This window comes from Lytechinus variegatus, chromosome 3 (assembly GCF_018143015.1).
Source record: "Lytechinus variegatus isolate NC3 chromosome 3, Lvar_3.0, whole genome shotgun sequence".
Taxonomy (NCBI): Eukaryota; Metazoa; Echinodermata; class Echinoidea; order Temnopleuroida; family Toxopneustidae; genus Lytechinus; species Lytechinus variegatus.
Genome location: NC_054742.1, coordinates 72067659 through 72091974, shown reverse-complemented (window position 1 = coordinate 72091974; position 24316 = coordinate 72067659). Strand labels below are relative to the sequence as shown.

At 35.5% G+C, this 24316-nt stretch overlaps 1 protein-coding gene across 1 annotated transcript in view; it reads right to left on the bottom strand.

Moving 5' to 3' along the window:
• Positions 1-23194, bottom strand: part of LOC121411870 (plexin-A2-like) — a 33005-nt gene extending 9811 nt beyond the window's left edge. Inside the window, exons 1-18 of the mRNA XM_041604755.1 lie at positions 23025-23194; positions 19769-19907; positions 19083-19245; positions 17184-17392; positions 16541-16681; positions 15258-15365; positions 11857-11947; positions 11432-11610; positions 10852-11000; positions 9736-9853; positions 7554-7690; positions 6807-6971; positions 6367-6460; positions 5706-5969; positions 3059-3217; positions 2370-2607; positions 1839-1981; positions 103-374 (exon numbers count right to left, since the gene is read on the bottom strand). Coding sequence (XP_041460689.1) covers positions 103-374; positions 1839-1981; positions 2370-2607; positions 3059-3217; positions 5706-5969; positions 6367-6460; positions 6807-6971; positions 7554-7690; positions 9736-9853; positions 10852-11000; positions 11432-11610; positions 11857-11947; positions 15258-15365; positions 16541-16681; positions 17184-17392; positions 19083-19245; positions 19769-19907; positions 23025-23179 — 2924 coding nt within the window. The 5' untranslated portion in view covers positions 23180-23194. The remainder of the gene's footprint in view (positions 1-102; positions 375-1838; positions 1982-2369; positions 2608-3058; positions 3218-5705; positions 5970-6366; positions 6461-6806; positions 6972-7553; positions 7691-9735; positions 9854-10851; positions 11001-11431; positions 11611-11856; positions 11948-15257; positions 15366-16540; positions 16682-17183; positions 17393-19082; positions 19246-19768; positions 19908-23024) is intronic.
• Positions 23195-24316: the final 1122 nt, after the last annotated feature.

The following is a 24316-nucleotide window of genomic DNA, read 5'->3' as shown; positions in this document are numbered from 1 at the left end:
ACTACCACCACCTCCACCGCCAATTTCTAAACCACATCCATCGCATCCTCTCTTTGATGGGAGCATATACACCACCACATATCAAGTCCAACATTCTCTCACCTCCTCATGAAGACCCTGGCCGACTCTTCGCCCTCCTTGACGTGCTGTTTGATGGCCCTTGCCATCAGAGCTTTCAAGACGTCGGTACAGTACTCCATCTTTCCTTGAAAGGCCACCACCAGGAGGGATGCCACGTTGCTGAGATCCTTGGTCGACAGGGTTCGCTGCTCCTCCAACACACGTATGAATATCAGGAGGAATGACTTGTTGGAGAGGAGCTGACCAAACTGCCACAAACCCTTCTGGACGAAGTCTTTCCTGACACCAGCAACCTGATAACAAAATCAGTCAAATGGGAGTCATTTATCAATTGATCACTGTGGGGTAATAAAAAAGTTTCAAGACGAAGCAAATTTGCATCCTACACTGTGGGGTAATAAAAAAGTTTCAAGACGAAGCAAATTTGCATCCTACACTGTGGGGTAATAAAAAAGTTTCAAGACGAAGCAAATTTGCATCCTACACTGTGGGGTAATAAAAAAAGTTTCAAGACGAAGCAAATTTGCATCCTACACTGTGGGGTAATAAAAAAAGTTTCAAGACGAAGCAAATTTGCATCCTACACTGTGGGGTAATAAAAAAAGTTTCAAGACGAAGCAAATTTGCATCCTACACTGTGGGGTAATAAAAAAGTTTCAAGACGAAGCAAATTTGCATCCTACACTGTGGGGTAATAAAAAAGTTTCAAGACGAAGCAAATTTGCATCCTACACTGTGGGGTAATAAAAAAGTTTCAAGACGAAGCAAATTTGCATCCTACACTGTGGGGTAATAAAAAAGTTTCAAGACGAAGCAAATTTGCATCCTACACTGTGGGGTAATAAAAAAGTTTCAAGACGAAGCAAATTTGCATCCTACACTGTGGGGTAATAAAAAAGTTTCAAGACGAAGCAAATTTGCATCCTACACTGTGGGGTAATAAAAAAGTTTCAAGACGAAGCAAATTTGCATCCTACACTGTGGGGTAATAAAAAAGTTTCAAGACGAAGCAAATTTGCATCCTACACTGTGGGGTAATAAAAAAGTTTCAAGACGAAGCAAATTTGCATCCTACACTGTGGGGTAATAAAAGTTTCAAGACGAAGCAAATTTGCATCCTACACTGTGGGGTAATAAAAAAGTTTCAAGACGAAGCAAATTTGCATCCTACACTGTGGGGTAATAAAAAAGTTTCAAGACGAAGCAAATTTGCATCCTACACTGTGGGGTAATAAAAAAGTTTCAAGACGAAGCAAATTTGCATCCTACACTGTGGGGTAATAAAAAAGTTTCAAGACGAAGCAAATTTGCATCCTACACTGTGGGGTAATAAAAAAGTTTCAAGACGAAGCAAATTTGCATCCTACACTGTGGGGTAATAAAAAAGTTTCAAGACGAAGCAAATTTGCATCCTACACTGTGGGGTAATAAAAAAGTTTCAAGACGAAGCAAATTTGCATCCTACACTGTGGGGTAATAAAAAAGTTTCAAGACGAAGCAAATTTGCATCCTACACTACATTGAAAGGTACCCCATTTGTTTCATGTCAAAAGCAGCTGTTTAATATTTACACATTTATCATTAGAAAGTTGCACATGTAGAGAAATCATTAACCGTTTTATCGTCTTCAAATAAATAAAAAGAAAGCTATCTGCAAATGAAATGTATGGTGTGTAACAAACGTATGTCCAAATTCATTTTCATGAGCTTCAGTTTTATACAGTCACTAGTATTGAAATAATTCTTCTAAGACTCACCGATAATTCTTTGAGCACTGCATGATTTGGGTTCTCAGGGAACAGAGACTTGACAACATAAGTTCTGTAATCAAGAATCGGGATTCCGTGTCCCTTGATGTCATGTGTGATGGAAAGGACACCAGTCTGCAACTCGGCAAAGGCTATGAATAGCAAACAGACGAGAGAAAAAAAACCATACAATTAATTTCATGTGTTTTTTGCTAAATAAAATTGTGTAAAAACTTAAATGCATCACAATATGTTTGTCATTTCCCATGATTATCCAATAGTGATGGTCTGCGTAATATAGATGACTGGTTTACATCCCCATTCATGAAAGAGAGGGACTTGCCAATAGATGATTACTGGATGATCAGACTTCACAAGTTCCCATGAATTCAGCTGTCCAGTGAAGCTAATTCCTAACTAATACAAATATAGGCGTCATACTCGGATGATTTTTTTAAACATAACCATCACATTCCTAACCCTAATCAAAGAAAAATTGGAGCAAATCTTGCAGGAGAAAGGGTTGGATCATCATCTCACCTTCCTTGCACTCCTGGGCCACGGTGAGCTCCAGGGTTCCAATCTGCTCCTCCATCTGCTTGAAGATCTTCTCGTTGTTATTATTCTTCCGGTAGGAGGCGATGCACACACCCATGATGAGGACGACGAGGAGGAAGAGGACTCCACCAGCTACCGACCCAACAATGAGAGCCAACGGAATAGCCTGAGGAAGGTACTCTACCTGGCCCACAAGAAAACTCAGAGCACCGTGGTAGACCTACGAGGGTTGGATGATAATGGAAGTTTTCTCTTCTTTCATATACATTCCAAACTATTACAACATATATGTATCCTACACTCTTAATCTTTTTTTTTCATTTTCCAGGTGACCCAACATCACAAGCATTTTGATTTTGGTCGTCCAAATTTCCTTTTTATATGAACTATTGTTAATAATGACAAGATATATTTATTTTGTACAATGGCTTTTTCTTATTCTATGTTATGTAGGTTTGCTTATCTTGAGTCTGTATACTTCAAACGGAAAGGAAAACAAACATTAACTTCAATTCCATTCTATTCAATAATAATTTGAATAATAATAATTAGTAGTAGTGAACTGTGGTGCCCTGAACTACGAGTATAGAGCAATAGACAATTTATGTTTATATGTTAACTTTATATGCTGGGTACATTAACATCCTGATAAAGACTAGATGTGAACCTACCCTGACGTCGAATAAATTCTTTCCTTCCATTTCAGATGGCGGTGACTCCGGGGCATAGCATGTCAATTCCTGAAGCTTGACAACAACATCTGTGCAGGGTGCTCCTCCTATAGTTACCCTTACATCACCTTCTCTGTAAGCTAATGTAAGGTTATCACCCTAAAACAAAGAAAGAATGGTCAAATATATCAATATGTATATTTTGCTTATAAAAAATCAAATATTAGCAAGGACAAGGGATTGTTTCACTTTGTGAGCAGCTGATTTAAAACAATTCTCAAACTAAGATGAAACATGTGTATGAGTGCTAGTATTTGTCCTAAAAAGCACAGAAACAGACCACAATATAGAATGAAAAAATCTAATTCAGACACAAGGAGCAATTGTTGGCCTGTTTTGAGAACCATCTGTATATTCAGTTCATACCTAGTTTTCTCAAATTCCAAAAAGTTTGTTGGCTGTGTTGACTGCCTTTCTGCTGTGTGTATCTCTAATGCATACACTATTATTAGCTCGACTGTACAATTAGTGTACCTTGTACACACTGTATGTAGGTCATGCTGGGTTCCAGAGTTCATGTGTCGTAGTGAACAGATTTGCTGTATACACAGTCAGTGAAACCAACCCCCAATTAAATATTATCCTTCGAAACTTTTGGGATGGTATTTTTACACCATAAGCCTAATGTTTAGCCCCTTTTCAAGAATCAAATGTGATTTTTTTTTTAATCAGAACAAAGTAAAATGACCACTCTGATCACAATGGAAGTTACCGACATTTAATGAGGAGATAATGTTAATCAATCATAAATTGGATTAGGGGTTATTGCAAGTAGTAAGCATTCAAGTTGGTTCACTGCCCCAAGCTGGAAGTATAACGCAATTAAATGTAGGGAACCATCTACTGATATGATTAAAGGTAGCCATCCTAGAGAATGAGTAAGAATGAAGAATTAGTAAATATAGATTTTGATCTCTCATTATGATCCATATTAAACAGTAAATGTATTTACAGTACTTTTTCTTAATTATACTTCCGAGTAAACTTTACTTTTTAGGGCAAAGAAGAATGAACAAGTGGAATGCCTCTGGCCGTCTCACCTGCATCACGCGGTTCAATATAGCAGCAGTGCTGACTTTGCATACTACTCTGACTCACACAAGATGTTCAGTGATACATGGTTACTCTTATGTCCTCTTTTTATGAACTAGACCAATAAACTTACAGAGATATGATGGTTATTCAACAAAAAACCCCAACATGGCCAAAGTTCATTGACCTTACATGACCTTTGACCTTGATCATGTGACCTGAAACTGGAACAGGATGTTCAGTGATACTTGATTACTCTTATGTACAAGTTTCATGAATCAGATCCATAAACTTTCAAAGTTATGATGGTAATTCAACAGATACACCCATTCGGCTAAAGTTCATTGACCTTTGACCTTGGACATGTGACCTGAAACACGCACAGGATGTTCAGTGATACTTGATTACTCTAATGTCCAAGTTTAACGAACTAGACCAATAAACTTTCAAAGTTATGATGGTAATTCAACAGATACCCCCGATTCGGCCAAAGTTCATTGACCCTAAATGACCTTTGACCTTAATCATGAGACCTGAAACTTGCACAAAATGTTCAGTTATGCTTGATTACTATTATGTCCAAGTTTCATGAATCAGATCCATAAACTTTCAAAGTTATGATGGGAATTCAACAGATATCCCCAATTCGGCCAAAGTTCATTGACCCTAAATGACCTTTGACCTTGATCATGTGACCTGAAACTTGCACAAAATGTTCAGTGATGCTTGATTACTATTATGTCCAAGTTTCATGAATCAGATCCATAAACTTTCAAAGTTATGATGGGAATTCAACAGATATCCCCAATTCGTCCAAAGTTCATTGACCCTAAATGACCTTTGACCTTGGTCATGTGACGTGAAACCCATGCAGGATGTTCATTGATACTTGATTAACCTTATGTCCAAGTTTCATGAACTAGGTCCATATATTTTCTAAGTTATGATGACATTTCAAAAACTTAACCTCAGGTTAAGATTTCGATGTTGATTCCTCCAACATGGTCTAAGTTCATTGACCCTAAATGACCTTTGACCTTGGTCATGTGACATGAAACTCTAATAGGATGTTCAGTAATACTTGATTAACCTTATGGCCAAGTTTTATTAACTAGGTCCATATACTTTCTAAGTTATGATGTCATTTCAAAAACTTAACCTCAGGTTAAGATTTGATGTTGACGCCGCCGCCGCCGCCGCCGCCGCCGCCGCCGTCGCCGTCGCCGTCGGAAAAGCGGCGCCTATAGTCTCACTTGCTTCGCAGGTGAGACAAAAACCCTGAAGGATCACAAAAGATTTAACTAAATCCAAGTGCGATTGTACTGGGCTTTTTCATCATGTTATTTTCATTAGACAATCTAAACGATAAGACTTTGATATCATTTTCAGAAAATTTATCATCATGATTTCTTCAATTTGAACTCTTTCTTTTTCATAACTGAACTCTTGAAAAATCACAATCCTGAACTTGAAAACACAGAGGTATAACATAATTATTTTTGCAATGGTAAATTTGCTTTCAATGAAGACAAAAAAAGCATATTGTGTTTCTTACTGAGATCTTGATAAATTTACGCTGATCGTATTCCAGTTCAAGCTTCTGATTCTCAAACGGATAAAAAACGGGATCGGAAACAAAGATGAAGTATTCATCGAGACCGCTGATTTGCCCGTTGTTCTGCAAGGGTGTGTACTCCATCACACCGTCCAATAGGAAGCTCACGTTAGCAATGGGCACTTCTAGGGGTAGGGTCAGGTTGAGGTCACTCAGGCTTGGTGTCAAGCACATCATAGAAGTTGCTGCACTTATTGAGCAGTTCTACAGATAGAGAGAGATATCAACAGTACATTATAAGCTTTATTGTAAAAAGACTTTTTGTTTTAATATTTGTTTCTGAAGTGAAATAGGATTTTTGTTTTATTTATAACTGAATTACAATAAAGATTATAGAAATCCAAGTGTTACTCTTATGAATGAATGGAATGTTATCAACGATCACTAAGAACAAATCATGTCTATTGAGATTTTTAAAGTAGATTTTACTTCCATAAATTTGATTCAGAAAGCTAACAAAACAGTACACATGTCAAGATACATCATTTGAATGCTGAGAGGTTGAATATTATAATTTCCTTTAAAAATGTTCAATACCAAGCTGATTATACCAAGACAGAAATCACTTTTATATTGCAGAGTTCACGGCGTCAGTACTTACTGAAATGAATTGTTCATCCTCAAGGAGGAAACTAAGCTGAGGCCACTGGATGACGTCAAAATCTCGACCTTCAACATCTAGTTCAAGGGATCCACTAAAAAAGGAAAGATTAAAAGAACAAATATATGTAATTAAATACATATTCAGGATTTGTTATTTAAGTTCTAAATGATAACTTCTCTAAGGGTAATTAAAAGGAGACAATATTTCAATGCAAATCTGTTTAAAGTTAAAATGCTTCGTTTAGAGAACCTTGAAATGTCTATGACATGCTGAAACATTTCATTTTTCTAATAACAATTATTTTGAGGTTTTGACAGTTACACCAAGTACAAAACTCTGAATCATGTCTATTTAGTGAGGAATTTTCTCTCATATGCAATACCTTAAACCGCCTTTTGTAAAGAAAAGAATTGTGTCAGAAAAACTCAGCATCATACCTGTTGATGCTGCTGAACCGACTGACTCTGGTTATAACTGGATCAGACCGGTATTGAAACACAGATGACCCCTCTACGTAGTGATCATCCACCGTCATGCTCACATAGCCTTCAGTTCCGACCTCAGCTGGACCGCTCAGACAGAGTACCTCGGACGGTGAAGCACTGGAAGGAGATGAAAAATATCTTGTTTGAACTTCACGTCATATTACACAAGGGAAGGTCCTACTTACTAATGGATGAGAATCTTGGCAGAAAGACATGAAAAAGGGTTAACCCAATTCAATAATAAATTGAATTTCTTGATAACTACGGCGATCGTAATAATTCATAACTTGCAGCTGGTTGTGACAGGAAGTCCCTTTAACATTGTCTTGCAGAAACAGGTTCACGCCAGCCACATTGATGTCCTAAACTCTGTACACAGAGCTATATACATGCATCAGTTGAGGTATGTCAATATTGAATTCATTCCACTGTTGATTTCTGCCTGCCTACTTAGTGCGACGGCAGTAAAACAACAAAAACAGCATCAACAACATAGCAGAAGTTCTTACTGTCACTACGTTCCTGAATCAGAAGCAATGATTTTGTTCTTACGTCCTGGTCCCATTGGCTGGTGGACAAAAAACGTATTCAAATGGATACAGCGGACAAATAAAATTTCGGGGTGGTTACATGTACATCCGTTCTCATCTGAATAACCAAATATTACATGAATGAACAATTAATGAAGAAAGGACCTACCTTACGATTTGACAGGAAACACCAACGAGATTGGCCACACTGCTGCTACCAGCATCAAGGTTGTGGCCCAGGATGGAGACCAGAGAACCTCCAGAAGCTGGACCGTAGGTAGGACTGACTCCCGTGATCTTTGGCAACTGTGGGATAGGAGGGAACAAGAAGGATCATCAAAACATTGAAGTTATGGCAGAGAGCAGATACCAGAGACTCCTTCAAGGATTTGCCACAAGCCATACATCCTCCCGTGATCTTATGCAACGTTGAAATAGAACGATTACACAGTGGTGCTACAAAGTTGGTGAAACCAACCAGAAAATGCATTCCTACATGCTGAATGTTGAATGGAGACGACACTACAACGTTTGACGAGCCCAGAGAAACAAACTTTATCTAATGTAATATTTTATCACCTGACTAAACAAACTTTATCTAATGTAATATTTTATCACCTGACTACACAATTAAATTATCTAATAGATGGCAGAACTTGAACACTTTGAAATATATCCATTTTCTGGAGGGGTTTACTAACTTTTTAGCACCACTGTATATAAGAGAAAGATACATCCTGCAGGCCTCTACAAAAAATTTCTTCGTCACTTGCCCTATTGGGCAAGTGATGAAAAAATTTGCTTGCCCGATAGAAAAAACTGCTTGCCCAATTTTTAAAATAATTTTTTCATTATGACGGCACTACTCTTATTTTTATTAAGGTATACAAAATAACAATTGAGAATCATGTCCAGTATAAAAGAACACACATTGAAAAGGATGTTTTCAGCAACGTAGGCCTAAAACTCGGAAAAAATTGTTTTATCATCAAAAGTGGAGTGGCTAATATTTCACATTTTGTATCTTTAAATCCATGAAATGGTCATCTATTTTCCTAATTTCCTTGATTTAAAAAAAAAAATTAGTTGGAAACCATCAAGTCTTTTCTTCATCATTTTATGATGTTGCACTCGGTCAATAATTTTGATCTACATGTTTTCACATGCTACTTTTTTTTCTATTTTGAGGAATACCTGTTCACTTATTAATGAATTATTACTAACATTGTTTAATATTGTATGATTTTTAAGTAATTTTTTCACTATGCTTAGAATCTTGGGTGTGTGTGTGTGTGTGCATGTGTTTGTGTGGGTGTGACTGTGAGTTGAACTTTGATATAAATGAATTCAATATCTAATTTCTACTTTGCCTATTCCAGTACAATAACCTGTACTCGGCCATCACCGCCATGTAATAAAGGCCCACATACCCTAACTTTTCCTGAAGTTCTTTGAAAACGCAGACTTCTACGAAAATTGCATTTCTCTATGGGGGAGTCTAAATTCAATGAGAATGTATTCATTAATAACTTAAATATACATGACAATGAAGAAATCATCAAACTTTATTGGAAGTTTTGAATAATATACCCGAAATGTAAACTCTGTCTGAAACAGAAAATCACCATCATTGAGGCCTTTACTGAGCGAATTGTCCCCCAGAGCTCTGGCAGAGAGACAGAGCTCAGACTGGCTAGCTAGTATGCGCACGTGTGTGAGCCTCCCGCCGGCCTTGTGAAATAGTTTGATTTTGTTTGATGATTTATTGTCTGATATTTACCTCATCCCCTCAAAAAGGGAAACAAATGAATTTTAAGTTATAATTAACAAATACGGCAAGTTATTTTGGATGTTAATAGGCCGTTTTGAAAAGCAAAGCCGAATGACAACTCACCAATGCGAGGTTACTAGACTCTGTGATTTATTTCCTGTGTAATTCTAATTATTTTATCACAGAATCGTGATATCGGAAGGGGGAAAATGTGCATTAGAAATTGCACATGGTGGTAGTCATAATGGACCCCTATACTACATTCAACTGTTTCCCGGCCATTGCGTTGATTTTTTTCATACCTGGTACCGTACCATGTATGGAAATACGTGGTACAGAAAAAATAACGCAATTTCGGAATTTGAAACTGCGCTACTCGGGCTTATATTCATGATTTTGAGTGTGGATTTTGGATGATTTATGGAAAAACGAGGTACGGTACAGAAAAAAAGACGCAACAACCACTTGCCCGATCGGGCAATTGACTTTGAGAAGTGCTTGCCCGCACGTCATTTTCACTTGCCCCGGGCAAGCGGGCAAGCGGGTTTGTCGCGCCCTGCATCCTGTATAAATAACTTACCACGTATCTGAAGAGACTTTGAGAGGTAGCCACATACATTTGTCCACCAGTGTTACCGATGGTCATCTCTACATACCCAGAGTGTGGTCTGGAAGAGGATTGGGTAGTACAGCTTATTCTGTGGAAGAAATAAAAAATAACACATTTAATATTTTATTCAATTCAATTCATTTTTTCATTCAATTCACATATTTTCCTCTTTCAAGATTTTCATATGTACAATGATAGTTCAATTTACTTATACAACATCTAACATTTCAATCAATTTGATGATTCTATCAACTGAACAATAAAAACATTTTAACATGTATCATTGTTTATATATTCAACATATTCAATGTAATGATAACTCTGCACACGTTCTCAATACTAACTACCAGTACTATTTTAAAATCTTGCTCAAAACGCATCTCTCAAATATTGAAACATTCCTATTGATACAAGCAGTTGTGATTTGGTTGGTGGAGATGTCTGCTTTTACCTTTGGCTCCCCATGTCCATACCTCACATTTTCTTTCTTTGTCATTATATTACAACCATTTACAAGAATGCATTATAGTACTTTTTTTCTATTGTTATATTAAGTACACTTTTCATATTTTATGATATTTATTTATGCTTACCTATAATAATTTGTATTGCATAACATTATTGTTTGTACTGAGTTGTTGATATTGTTGAAAATGTGGTATGTTTGATATGAATAAAACCTTGAACCTTGTCTATCTTAACATTCCTTCATATTTCTTGCGAATCAAATATCAAATCATATTGAATTAATAACTGATTTGCAAATAGGATTCTGTATGTCATTGGATCAGTTAATCTATGCAATAAATTTAGCACTCAAGTTGATCGATTTAGCCTACAATGTATCCAAACCTGAAAAGTTCAAGTAGTAGGCAGCGACACACTTATGCAGGTCTCTGGCCCGACCGTTGAGAGGTTTCACGAAAGGTTTTGTCAGTGATTTTTGTTGACTAATTTGGTCTCAACCAATCAGATGCAAGGATTTTAGTAGCTTATAACAGTTGTCTGTTGAGTATCACTGACAAAACATTCGTGAAACACTACTCAGATCTCAGATCATATAGTCAAGGTATGATGGGCACTTACTGGAGAGCGGTGATGTAAGAAGCCTCATCCTTGATGCATTCTATACCGGCTACAGTGATCCTGGTGATGTCTGCAGCAGTCAAGCCAAGGTTGTAGCCTTTGATGGTAAGATTGGTCCCACCAGCAAAGTAACCAGATATTGGTGAGATCTAGAGGATGGAGGAAATAGATATTGAAATAGATACTGTTTTGCCATGTAAATTCACCACCCCCACAAGACTTCACATATTCATCCTCAACACAACAAATATTACCATAAATGCTATCTTCACCATAACATCTTAACCCATCATAATCACCAACATTATCATCACTATCATCATTATCACCACCACCATCATTATAATCATCGCCATTATCACCACCACCACCACCACCACCATCATCACCATCATCATCATCATCATCACCACCACCATCATCATCATCACCATCACCACCACCATCACCATCACCACCACCACCACCACCATCATCATCATTATCACCATCATCATCATCACCATCACCATCATCATCATCACCATCATTATCATAAACAAGAAGAGAAAAAAAATCAGGGCATGATGGAAGACCATACCTCTCTGATTGTTGGGTCCGGGCAGACAGCATCCTCACCAATCAACCAGTCATTGTCCTGGCACTGAGATGCGATCCCACATTCAAACTCACTACTGCACCAGCCGCACTGGAACTTGGGATCGGCACTCAAGCAGAGCCCACAGTTTGCGCGGTCAACGGCACACTTGTACAGGATAACTGAAAGATGCAAGCAAATTGAAAGTATTAGGCACATATGAAATATGTGAATTGAAATGAATTCTGAACTATACAGAGCCCATTTCAGGGCTACTTGGTGAGATAATATCATACAGTTAATAACATCTTATTCAAAATACTGAAACGGTAAATGGTCTCAAATAATTACATATCAAACATCCAAGCACACAATTGAAACTAAATATTTGCCTTTTTTTAATGATTCATGAATAAATTATCAGTTACCTGGTATCTCTTTATCCGTGATGACATACTCATTGTTCCATGTAACAGTCATAGATCCTGTAACAGTGTTGCTTGCTGCATTATAGTCATACTGCAAGAGATCAGAAATAAAAGTATCAATTAATGTTCTTCAATTGTTCCTATGGTTATTTTAATTTCTAATTGTAGTAGTAATTTCCCATCATCCATATACTTGGAAATGTACAAAAATTTGAAAAATGATCCAAAATTTAATAATACTGAAAACTTATTGTTCTTATTACAATAATGATCTCATACTTTTCTGATTATCAACTTACGCATAAGAATGAAACATGTATTATGTGCATGTCAACATTTTGTATTTTTGTCTCTGTGATTTATGTATATTTTCTTGGTGTTGAAATTTGGATGTTTGCATGTGAGCAAAATGAATTTCCATCAAGTTGGACAATAAAACAACAATATATATCAAAGATTAATTAATGAGATGTACAAAGGATTCCAATACTGTATAAAGAGCAACCGATGTGGGATTGGTTACTTCTACAAGGGAAAACATGTTACACATAACCTTTCAGAAAGTTGGACTCTGACAATGAATAGCCAGTCATAAGTGAGTAGATATATTGCTCAATTGACTGATCAAGACAATTGCTGTTGTTCAATTGTAAAGCTTTAATGAAAGGAGACCATGCAGGCGAAATCTTTGATTACTGTTTAGATAAAATAACAGCATAAGATATCTTGCTCTGGCTCACACGAAAGGAAACAGTCCCACAATATATCTTCTCTTCAAAAATATATACCAAGGTTAAATAACAATAACACAAGAATATGGCAACCGTCCACTTTGTAATCATGAGAGATATCTCCAAAACTGAAACAAGACCTTTCTGAAGTTGACACATCTTTCTTGAAACCGGATAAAGAATATCATTGCCAAATTGTTTTATGGCAGAAAAAAATAGTATTGTTCGGACAAATATCATTCTTCCTCATAGCATTCATGAGTGAAGTTATTTCCTATTATGCCATGAATTTATTGGAAAAATACCCCCCCCCCCACAAAACAAAAGAAGGATATTCTTTATACTCTAAGACATTAACTACTGAATCTCCATATGTTTTATGCAGGGAGTACAAGGTTCTAGTAGACATGGGTTAGAGTGCTAAATTTTAATATCTGGATTAGAGGCAGGGGATAAAGGAAGGAAATACAAACACTTTACTCAAACACAATTTTCCTATCATCAAAAGAAACTCATTATTGGTTGGGTGTATTTTATGATCATGTACACTTGTAAGACTGGTGAAAAATTTGCAGGTAATGGGAAATGATTCACCTGATGACAAAGATCAATCTAAAAATTTTACTTCATTAAGATTATAGAAGAAAAACAAATACAGTGAAACCTGTCTTTAGTGACCACCCAAGGGAAACACAAAATGTGGCCTTTATAGACAGGTGGCTGCTATAGACAGGTTTCTTATACACACAATCTGCCTCCATGGAAAGCGGTTTTAGTGGTCACTATAGGCAGGTGACCGCAATAGACAGGTGGCCACTAACACAGGTTTGACTATACAAGAAAATATTTCATGAAATGAATGAAAATGCCAATTGTAGCACTGCGATGTGCGTCATCAGATATTTGTCTTAATTTGTGTTTTCACAGCATTTCTTCAAGCCCATGTTATTTCTGATAACATTTATAAGACATCATTCGATAGTTTACTTCGGAAGTGAATTATGTTCAAGTATTGTGAAAGTAAATATTATTCCTGTAGTTTTATTTCACAGCATTTTTTTTTTACATGTCACAATAGCTCAAGGAAATAAAAACACTAATTCCAGATAAGAAGTTTCTAATATATTGTGGATTGCTTAATGGCTTTATATCATTGGTATCATTGAATTTTCGAAAAACTATCATCTTTGGCTGAGTAGACTCCTCTTTTCTCGCTCTCACTCTTATTATGATTCTATTAGTCCTCTCTTATCTAATTTTTCTTTCTCACTTTCCTTATTCTTATGTTGCAATGTGTGTTTTCAGGTGTACGTACTTTTATGGTGTGCAGGCCTTTAGCTAATACTTATGTTTTTAAACAGTGTTGATTTAATGTTATTTTCGTATTTTATTGTATTTCTGTATTTGTTTACTTTGTAACTTCTTGATTGCTTTAATTTGCCAAACAAAATTGAATTGATCATGGTGCTTTAATTAAAGATCAGCTAAGAGTTTGAATTGATAAAAAATAACATTAGGAGACATTCTTGTTTAAAACGATTCTATGGCCCAGAAAATTGTTAAAAAACAGTATGATCACTTCCTTTCCGAGTATGTTGTATATCATTAGGGTGTCTAATATCAAAACAGGATGAAGCATATCTGAGAGAATAGCTTACACATCCTCTAAAAAAATTATCGTCTTAAATTGAGGCTCAACTGTAAATGAATTACAATTTCCTACTATCCCTTGTTAAAGGTATTTCAATATAATATCTGTAAAAAAAGAGAGAATATTCATAAATTAGGGATCCATTCTTGGCAATGTTTTCTTAGGAATATTCAAAAGGTTATATTTTTTAATTTATTATGTGTGATATAGTCTTGGATATATTCTTGATGACATAATTAGGAATATATCACAACATCTATTCTTCAACATATTCTTGGACATATTCTGAAATAGAATCTACCTAGGCTCTTATTGAGCAATGTAAATGCCAAGTTTAAGATACATTGTAGCTTAAACTGATTATGATAGTAATGGGTAATGGTTCAATTTAGGACAGGTCAGTGAATTCAACAGATTAATCTCATAATAATATTTTACCACTCAGTTGATGTACCACAAATTCAAAGTAAAATAAAAGAGGACCAGGGGGGTGTTTCACAAAGATTTAAGTATGACTTAGAGTCACTCTTAAATACCGAGTTGCTTACTGTATGAAAGGCCTGATCGCAATGGTCAGATCGTGTCATGAGGATGCGCGCTAATGCGTATCTCTCAATAAGATCGCGCATTGCATATTATATACGCGTCAGCATTTAAGTGTGACTGAAGTCATACTTAAATCTTTGTGAAACATCCCCCAGGATAAATAATAATTGCATGCAAAATAAGCTGTGGTATATTTCATCATCGAATTTTTTATGGACACGTTGTTTTGAAGTGGTTTATATGACAATGATGACAATAAATGAAATTAGCCAGGGCAATTACACTGTACAACACTGCACAACGCTTCTTCCTACAAAATAGGTGTTAAGTGCTACACAAACAAGTATGACTATCATCATTATTATTAATAATAATATCTGTCCAATCTGCCGATACTCTTGTGGAGTGTGAACCGTTGGCCTTAAGTTTCATAGCTCAGACACCCATCCATGTCATCTCTCACGGAAACTCACCTCACGTTGTTGGCAGACGAGACGATCATCGCCATCCAAGTCAGCTTGGACGGACACTTCTTTGCCTTCATACTCAAAAACACACTGGTAACCACTGGTCTGGGCGCCCTGATAGATAGACAACAAACATGTATCAATTATCAATTGATCGATTGAGTTACTCACTTGCAAAGAGAAGTCAGAATGATAATTGAAAAGAGAATCTCAAGGAGATATCACAATCATTAATTTATCAGCCGTTGGAAGACATTCGTCCATGAATTAAATGGAAGTGGATATTGCCCAATTTTAAGGTAATGAAATGATTTCTGTCTTCATTAACACATTTTTCATGCCTTAAAATTTAAATTGGTTTCAGTGTGGTGTGGTATTTCATAAACTGCAATTTTGTAGTAAGTATTCTTTATAGTATTCTTTATAGATAAGAGTTAATGGAATCATAAAATACTGACAATTCACAGTTTAAAAAAGAATAAAAATGGAGTACTTAGAAAAAAAATAAAATGATTGCCAATGATAGATGAACACATAAAGGTGTGACACTGATTGCTATGTCAAATGGTCTTAACAAATTTGAGAGATAAACCAGAGAGATAAGCATTACAAAAACAATTTTTTTGACAAATGGCTTGCACTACAAAGAGGCCAATGACTGCAGATAATTCAAAATATAGCAGGTTTTCATGGTTTAACCTTCCATTTGATTTCCTCTTTCTATAACATGATATGTGACTTCAATTTTCAAGACATATTTCATTTTCAGTAACTATGTAAACAGATAAATTCAACACTAGATACCAAAGTATGAAAGGATATATGCAGTGATAATCCGTGATTCTCCTTCTGTAGACACCTTCAAGATCAGACTCAAAACATATCTATTCAATGGACTGTAGTTTGATTCACTAATTCCATGTCACCCCATCTGTTTTCTTTGTTTATTATAATGTCTTCCAATTTACTTTAACGTAATGTAATTTAATGTAATATTATGCGACGTAATGTGATATAATTCATTATGCTCTTAATAATAAGATATAAATGTTAAGCGCTTAGAAACTATTGTAATAAGCGCTATATAAATGTAAATTATTATTATTATTATTATTATGCATGCTAACATAAAAAAAATTTATAGGAATCTTATCATTTTATATGTCAAAAAAGGTGTAGACATCACTACTATCACTATTATCACAACAAGGAAGAAGTCTATTCCTTTTTGTGTCAATTTCATAATTCAGTTTCAAAACAATAAGGTTGTGATCCTTAAAGATTCTCACCAGAGGAGTCAGCAAATTGGCAACATTGAGCTGGACATCCTGTAGAATTCCAGCTGGTATCAATATCTCGGTATCGTTTCCAAGATCAACACGGGGGCAGTATTCTTGACCAACCAAGTTATCAGGTGAAGAAGTGGCTGACTAAAAACAGAAAACATTTTTCACAGAAATGGAAATAATCACTTTTAAAAAGCATACACGTAGAAACTCAGACTCCGATAATAATTCCAGTGAAAAATTTTAAAATATCTTATAACTTAACATTTTCGCGAACACATTTACTACATAAATTCATCATGCATATCTAAATCACCTTCAAATAGGTTATATGTTCTTCCATTAAAACATTACTATTTATTTTGATCCGAATATAGTAAAAACAAAAAAAATCAGAATTTCAATAAATTCATACAAGGAAGAACAATCAATGAAGAATGCATACATCATCCATTGACACGTCAACCAATATTGATGATGAATCACTGTCATAACAATTATCATTATAATCGAGATATCAGAATAACTGACAATCAAGAATAATCAAAATTTTATAATTCTCATTGTGCATAAATCTTATTAGAAATTATACTGAATAGAAAATTATTATTACTGATTATATAATATCATCAAGAGGCCAACTCACCCCTACACCATAGATGATTCCAGCAGGTTCACACTGACCAAGATTGACCGTGCACATGTTCTCATAGCCACACCAATTGCAGCCAAAGTCCTGCGCAACACACTCAGAACATGTAGAAAAGGTACTGCACTTGTAGAAAAAGAAGTCTGTGGAAACAACGTCCACATTTGTCTTGGTGTGCCTCAGCGTGAGCTCCACTTGTGTAAATCCTGTTTGAAAAAAAGTTTTTTTATGTTAATCAGACTATATGGATAGACTTACTGTGGAGTAAAATCTTTCTGGAAATATTTCTTTCTCGATAAAAACAGTAAAATTCAGAGAGCAAAATGCTGAAATTTGATCAAAATCGGATAACAAAAAACAAAGTTATTTAATTTTAAAGATTTGCATTATTCCAGTGAAACAGTTCTAGACATGCCTTTATGAATATTCATTAGGTGGGCTGATGATGCCATATCCCCACTTGTTCTTTTGTAATTTATTATATGAAATTAGGTTTATTCCAAATTTTTCTACCAAGAACTAAAACAACTGGATTGACAACTGATTAGGTGCAATAGTTCTTTATTGCCACAAATTATTTCATCATAATGGAGTTACATAATTTTCACTGTATGAAAGAAATAAAACATTTATGATTTCATGTAATAACATAAGAAAAGGGAAAGTTGGGATGTGACATCAGCAGCCCACCTAATAAACATTCATGACAATGTGCATATAACTGTTTTCACAAAATAATTATAAACTTCTAAAATTCAATAACTTTGTTATCCGTTTTTGATGAAATTTTCAGCATTTTGCTCTGTGAATTTATTTAGATATTAATATTTTCAGCCTACACCATCCCTTTAAAGAACATAGTTTCAACAAGGCCTGTACGAACTGACCACCAGCCTTTAATTCACCAGTTTTCTGTTCCTTTGAGTGTTCTTTGTATTTTTAGAGTTTCGAAACTGTATCTGTTTCCCCAACTCATAGAAATATCCAAAAAGAATTACTACTTAGAAGCAACAACAAAAATAAAAACTATACTATAAGTGGCTTCACAAAGCATTTGTTACATCAAAACTTGTTTTGTAATATGATATGATATACAGCAATATTCCACAGACACTTGAGATTTTTCTTAATTTACTTTCAAGGAGGTGTTCGGAAGACATTTTAAGTGGTGAGTATGAGAGAAAATAAAAGCATCATAGAGCATATAACAATCTACCTCTTCCATCTAATTTAATAAATATACCCAGCAAATCAAACAACCCTGAAACAAATATGCTGATATTCACTGAACTTTCAATTTTAATACATAAATCTACATTTAATTCACAAAGTGCTAATGACATAAAAAGTGGCATTTAAGGGATTACTGTTAATATTGTTCCCATGGAAACCGAGGTCTGCTTTATCCAGAATTCATGCTCAGGGCATAATTGCTCAAATATAAGAATCTGCTCTCATCACACCACAGCCTGTGCTAAGTCACTATTCCAATATCAAATGGTGAGTTTGATGGACAAGAATGCTGACAGCAAAATATATGTTTTACTCATATTACATAGTACATCACAGGTGCCTTTCTAACTCTTAATGAATATTAAAATAAAGCCAGTCTACACAAGTATGCATGCATTATTGGAAACCTTCCTAGATATTGATCAAATAAGAACATTGAACATAACAGGAATACCACAAAGCACATGAATAATTATTTGTGTAATTCATCAAAAAGAACATTTTTATTTGAGAAAAGAAAATGTGTGAAGGACAATACTTCATCAAAACCAAACTGAAAACGTTCAAGTGGTAGAGCAGTGCTAAAAGGGAGGAAGCATTTCAATGTTTAAGTCTTTGCATTCTGTTCCCAATCAAGTATAAACTAGTAAAATGTCAACTTACCATCCACAGGCTCTGGAATGTTGGGAGGGGTGTAGCAAGTCACTACCGTTCTGCTGGGGATGGTGGTGTTTACCGCAGCGGGCCGGTCTCCGAGCTCACCAAAAATACATTGGTATGCTTCTTGATTGTCGAGGGCAGGGAGGTTTAGGACAGTGATGTGAAGCTGTGAAGATGAATTTGATTTAATTTAAACCTCATTAGTAAAATAAAGTATATGAATAAACAAAATGAAAATATATAAGCAATGTCCATATATCTTCATGTGCAGGTGGATTTATTAAAGTGATGTAACCTAAAGGGCTGTGAAATGTTTTAAAAAAATTATAAAGAAAATACAAATATTTTTTTAAATGCTACAAAAATTAAGGTAGTGGGTCTATACATCAAGGCTAAAAATAGGTCAAATTAATTCCCCCTCTCCCAGAGAACTACTGAATTATAAAAAAAACTTTTAATGAAAATTTTCATAATTGAATTAGAAAGATTAATTTCACAATAGCAATAGATTTTAAAAATCCTAATATACTTCCTTTAAATAACAAGCGTTTGTCAAAAGTATCAAATAATGTGGTAATTGATCCATAAAGGGAGGCAGTTGAAAAAAATTATTGAGAAAACAAAATTTACACTACTAATTGTAGATCAACACTGATTCCACTTAAGGAAATAAATGAAGTACCACTTACCATCATGGTTGTTCCACTGTCGGTGTTTGGAGGGGATATTTTCTCTATTCTTGTATTTTCATCATCCATGGTCAGCCAGCGATGAGGTAGACTTGGGTTCTCCACACCTGGGCATTCAAATTCAACCCCTCTAGTGCACCTGTACAAAATATTTTAAGATTGATTTCAAATTTTCAGTTAGTTTAATCGACAAATGAATATCAATTTTAAAAGGGGAAAACTTGAAATCAAGAGATTGATAACAGAAATGCTCCCATCATCAAACAAGCTTGATCATTTAATAAGGTAGGTGCATAGGAATCTGATAATAATTTTTTAAGAAAGAAAATCAAATAATACCTCTGGCAACAGTACCTTTGGTTGGCAAAATCATAAAAATGGTCTTGTCTACAAAATGTAAATAACATTTTGCATTTAAATTTCTGTGAGATGATAACAAAATGAAAAGAAGAAAAATGCTATCAAAACCCTGCAAGAAGACAGCTTAGCAGATTGATGGTTAAACAAATGAGAGAGAAGTTTTATAGAATATTAGGGGGAAATGAAATTCTAAAAACATCGGCAAAGAATGAATAGTGCATATGGCAAGATGTACTTGTATATGCACACTAGCCCTGCGTCCCATCATCTACAATTCTTATGAAGTATCCATTACATGCACATCATCTAGTTAGAACGCCAAAGGAAAGCACATACTGCAGTTGGAGTGACTAGCCTTGGCAGTTCTAGTCATAACAACACCTGTAGCTATCCAAATACCCACCACTTCTCTATCACATTTCAGACAAAACATTCCATGAACTTGGGACAAGCACTTGTCAACCACTTCTACTTTACTTGCTTCTCTCTTCAGTACAAGTTTATGCCTAGGATTGACATTGATTCTCACAACCTAACCTCCCTGCTATCATTCCTCCCTCTTCATATATATCCTCGCCCCCCCCCCACCCATCTCTCTCCCTCATTCATTCATGCTTTTTTTTATGTTTGGCTCTAATTTCATTTTACTTGTATATGTAGATATACATGTACGCATATTTATTTCATGTATATATCTATCTCTATCTATCTACATCTATCTATCTATCTCCTTTTCTATCACATGCTCCCTCCATCATCTTCTTTTACCCTTTCTACACACCTACACCGAGTATCGTTCTAAATATCTCTTAATATTTGATTGTGAACATAAAAAGTTGAGAGCTGCGCAAACATTATCAAATGATCGGCACACAAATTCAATCACCCAGAATAACAGCTCGAACCAATTCCTCCCACAAAATGTTAAAGCAAACACCCTACAATGTACATCGTTGAAAATTCATACATTTATGGATTCACAGACGGAATATTACTCATGCAACTATAATATTCAATTACACATCATTTTAGAAGTCGGTCTGCAATAACATTCTTTTGCATAAAAAAAAGAAAACTAAATCATGTTTCAGATAAAATACAATGTGACATTCGAGAGTTGCTGCCTTTAAATTGTGTGCTTTCCACACCAGCAGGCTAAATTGAATCAACTTTTGCAGGGCCCTACGGGGATTTCATGAAACCAACACCACATTACATATATTAAGATATCTGGATTCTTATCATGACTATGAACTGAACTTCAAAGCCTCCTTTGAATTTGAAGTACAAGCTAGCTCCCAAACAGGTACAATTTCTCCTTCCTTCTTTTTCATGTACCTCTCTTGTCCAGATGAGTTATAGTCATTAAAACAGCATCATAGTATTAAGAGCAATTCATCTCTGTTTTATTTTTCATCAGTTGATTAGTATATTTTCCTTTAATTTTGTAAAAAGCACAATTGCTAAAGAACTGAGAAAAGAAACTAGCAAAAACAGATGAAATTGCATTCAACAATTCATTGCATCTATAGAGTCATAACCCTACTCATATTAATTTGATTTAATAATATAATAACTATAATCCCCCCCCCAAAAAAAATGATTTTCTCTTTAATACACTAACTTGAGATCTAGCCCCCTAAAGAGCACCTTTTATCTGTTTATCTGTCTGTCACCTTGCCTTGCCTATCTGCACAAGGCTCATATTGCAGATTTGTCAAAATTTCTTCAAGGCAAACAAGTGAGATTTTCTTTCACCGGCAACTAAACCAATATTTGACGAATGACAATGAATTCATAAACATCCAAAAGATTCACCGTTTGCAAAGAGTCATCGATTCATCATTTCATGGTTCACTGATAAAAAGATTTTCATGCCTAGTAGTCTTGGTTTAATCACACCATTCATTATCATATACTATGAGCATAATACCATCCTAATAATACAAATAGTATGAAGAGAATGTGATGTGATTGATCTATTTCATGGTGTTCTGCCAGGCGATAGTTTATTATATTGAATCTTTTTGTGATATGAAAAGGTAATTCAGGCATGATTAGCCCTGATTCAACCAACTGATGAACCAGAGCTTCGACAAACACCTTGGCCCATTTTCTGAACTCAGGTTAAATATTGTGGTTTAAGTATGGAAAGCCAATTATTACATAAATCACTAACAGTAGAGATATCATATTTCAGCTCATTTGGCTCTCAAATCATTCAAAATTGTCTAGGATGTATAAATAGATGATCATCTTCACCATCAATGAATCAGGAAAGAGCACAGTAAATATAAGAAATGTACAACTTAATACAAAATTTTGACACTTTTGGCTTCCCATAATTTTAGCACAGTGAGACCATGGTCTAAATTAAACCTGACTTCAGAATTTACGGGCCTATGTGATAACAGGAGTCCAGTCAATATTCCTCTTAATGGAAATAAAAGGAGTTTATATTAAATCATATTCCAAGTCAAGTTCAAATATTGTAAGGTCATTAACCTGGTAGAAGTGAAAGTGATTCAGAGAATCCATTCAAGTAGTGTTCACGTTAGAGTTTGTTTTAAGTTAATCTATTTTGGTTGATATCTGACATCCTTTCAAGGAATTTATTTTTAAAAGTACATGTTTAACAAAGAATGAAATATAAAAAATGATGATTATATAGAAACAATAATGCAAATAATATATTCGGTTGGTTGTTTGATGAGGTAAGTCCTGTTGATCTGGATTTTCTCAAAGTTTTGATGACCCCCCCCCCCTGTGGGAAATTGTTTGTGGTTCAACTTCCAAGTCACATAAGTCAGAATTCTTGGATATATCGGACTAAGGAGATACTCAGAATGCAAGGTTCTGGCCCCCCCACCCTCTCCCTCCCCCGACATGGCCTCACCTCTGGTAGAGAGTACACCATCCACAGTAGGGGTCTCCGACGACATCCTGCCCTCTCGATCCTCCTCCTACGCAATCCTCAAAAGTGGTATACAGTTCGCACTCCTCCACTGGGACCTTGGTAACCTGCAACCGAGAAAAACGAAACAAAAACATGAAAATCAAAAGAGGAAAATACCTTTCATGCATGCAGCGAGAGCGAGGGAAATTGAGACATTCTACGCAGACACTGGACACTCCAGTGGGGAGTAATGTGCCTCCGTTTAAGATGCCAATTAAGATTTTGGTTCTTGATGTTAACATGCTTGATGGGGGCGTCTGGGGATCGGTATGGGGGAGATGTGAATTAAGAAGATGCCGGGGATCGAGGGGATGGGGGGAATGTATTCTGAAGTCTTGAAGCAGATTGCGATCTGGTCTTGCTGAAATAAAAAGGAAAATATCAATCTTGTTTTTTTCGCATAAATGATGTATGGCAGTTTGTGGACGGATATGTCTGACTAAGTAAGGTATCATCGGTTGATCTAAGGAATAAGGTTTCTTGCCAAATATTTCCCTGTGGATGAGATCGAAATTCCAAAGGAAACCTCCTAACAGCTTTTCACTATCGAATCAATCGAGCACACATCTTAAAAGGCTGGGGTTTCTCTACGGGGTTGCAACATGCCATGTATAGTACCCTTATAATTTATCATTTTCCAAGAAATTTTGTATAACAAGGCAGCTTATAAAAGTCGTGTTCTTATTTGATTTCTTGTTTATCAAAAGGGAGGGATGGGATCATCACTTGTTGCATGGACTTATGTTGCTGTAGGACATATAGATGTCAACATTCACTGGGAAAAACAAAATAAAGGGAGAGGATTTCAGAAGATGTGAGAGGCTAAACTTTTTAAAGTTCTTTAAAGCTCTTATCGTTCAACAATGGGATTCTACTTCCTGGTGATATTAACAAGCCTCTCTCATCCTTTTCCTCTTCCTTCAAAAAAGAGATGAAACATTTGTGCATCCTAATCGGCCCGTCAAGCCGAGCTTTCCGAGGTATTACCCTCAAACACTATTCCTCGTCTGGATATCTGTCACGCTATTGACAGATATTCAATGTTGGATTTCTCGCCAAAGTGCAGCTATGCAAAGCTCATCCCTCGAGGATTTCATTTTTGCGATATCCAACAAACTTTTCATACAACATACGCAACATTCCTTTCACCCAGAGATCTTCTATAAGAAGCCTTTGGAAGTACATGTAAATCTCCCATAGAATTTTGCTGAGGATAAAAATGTCCTCTTTAC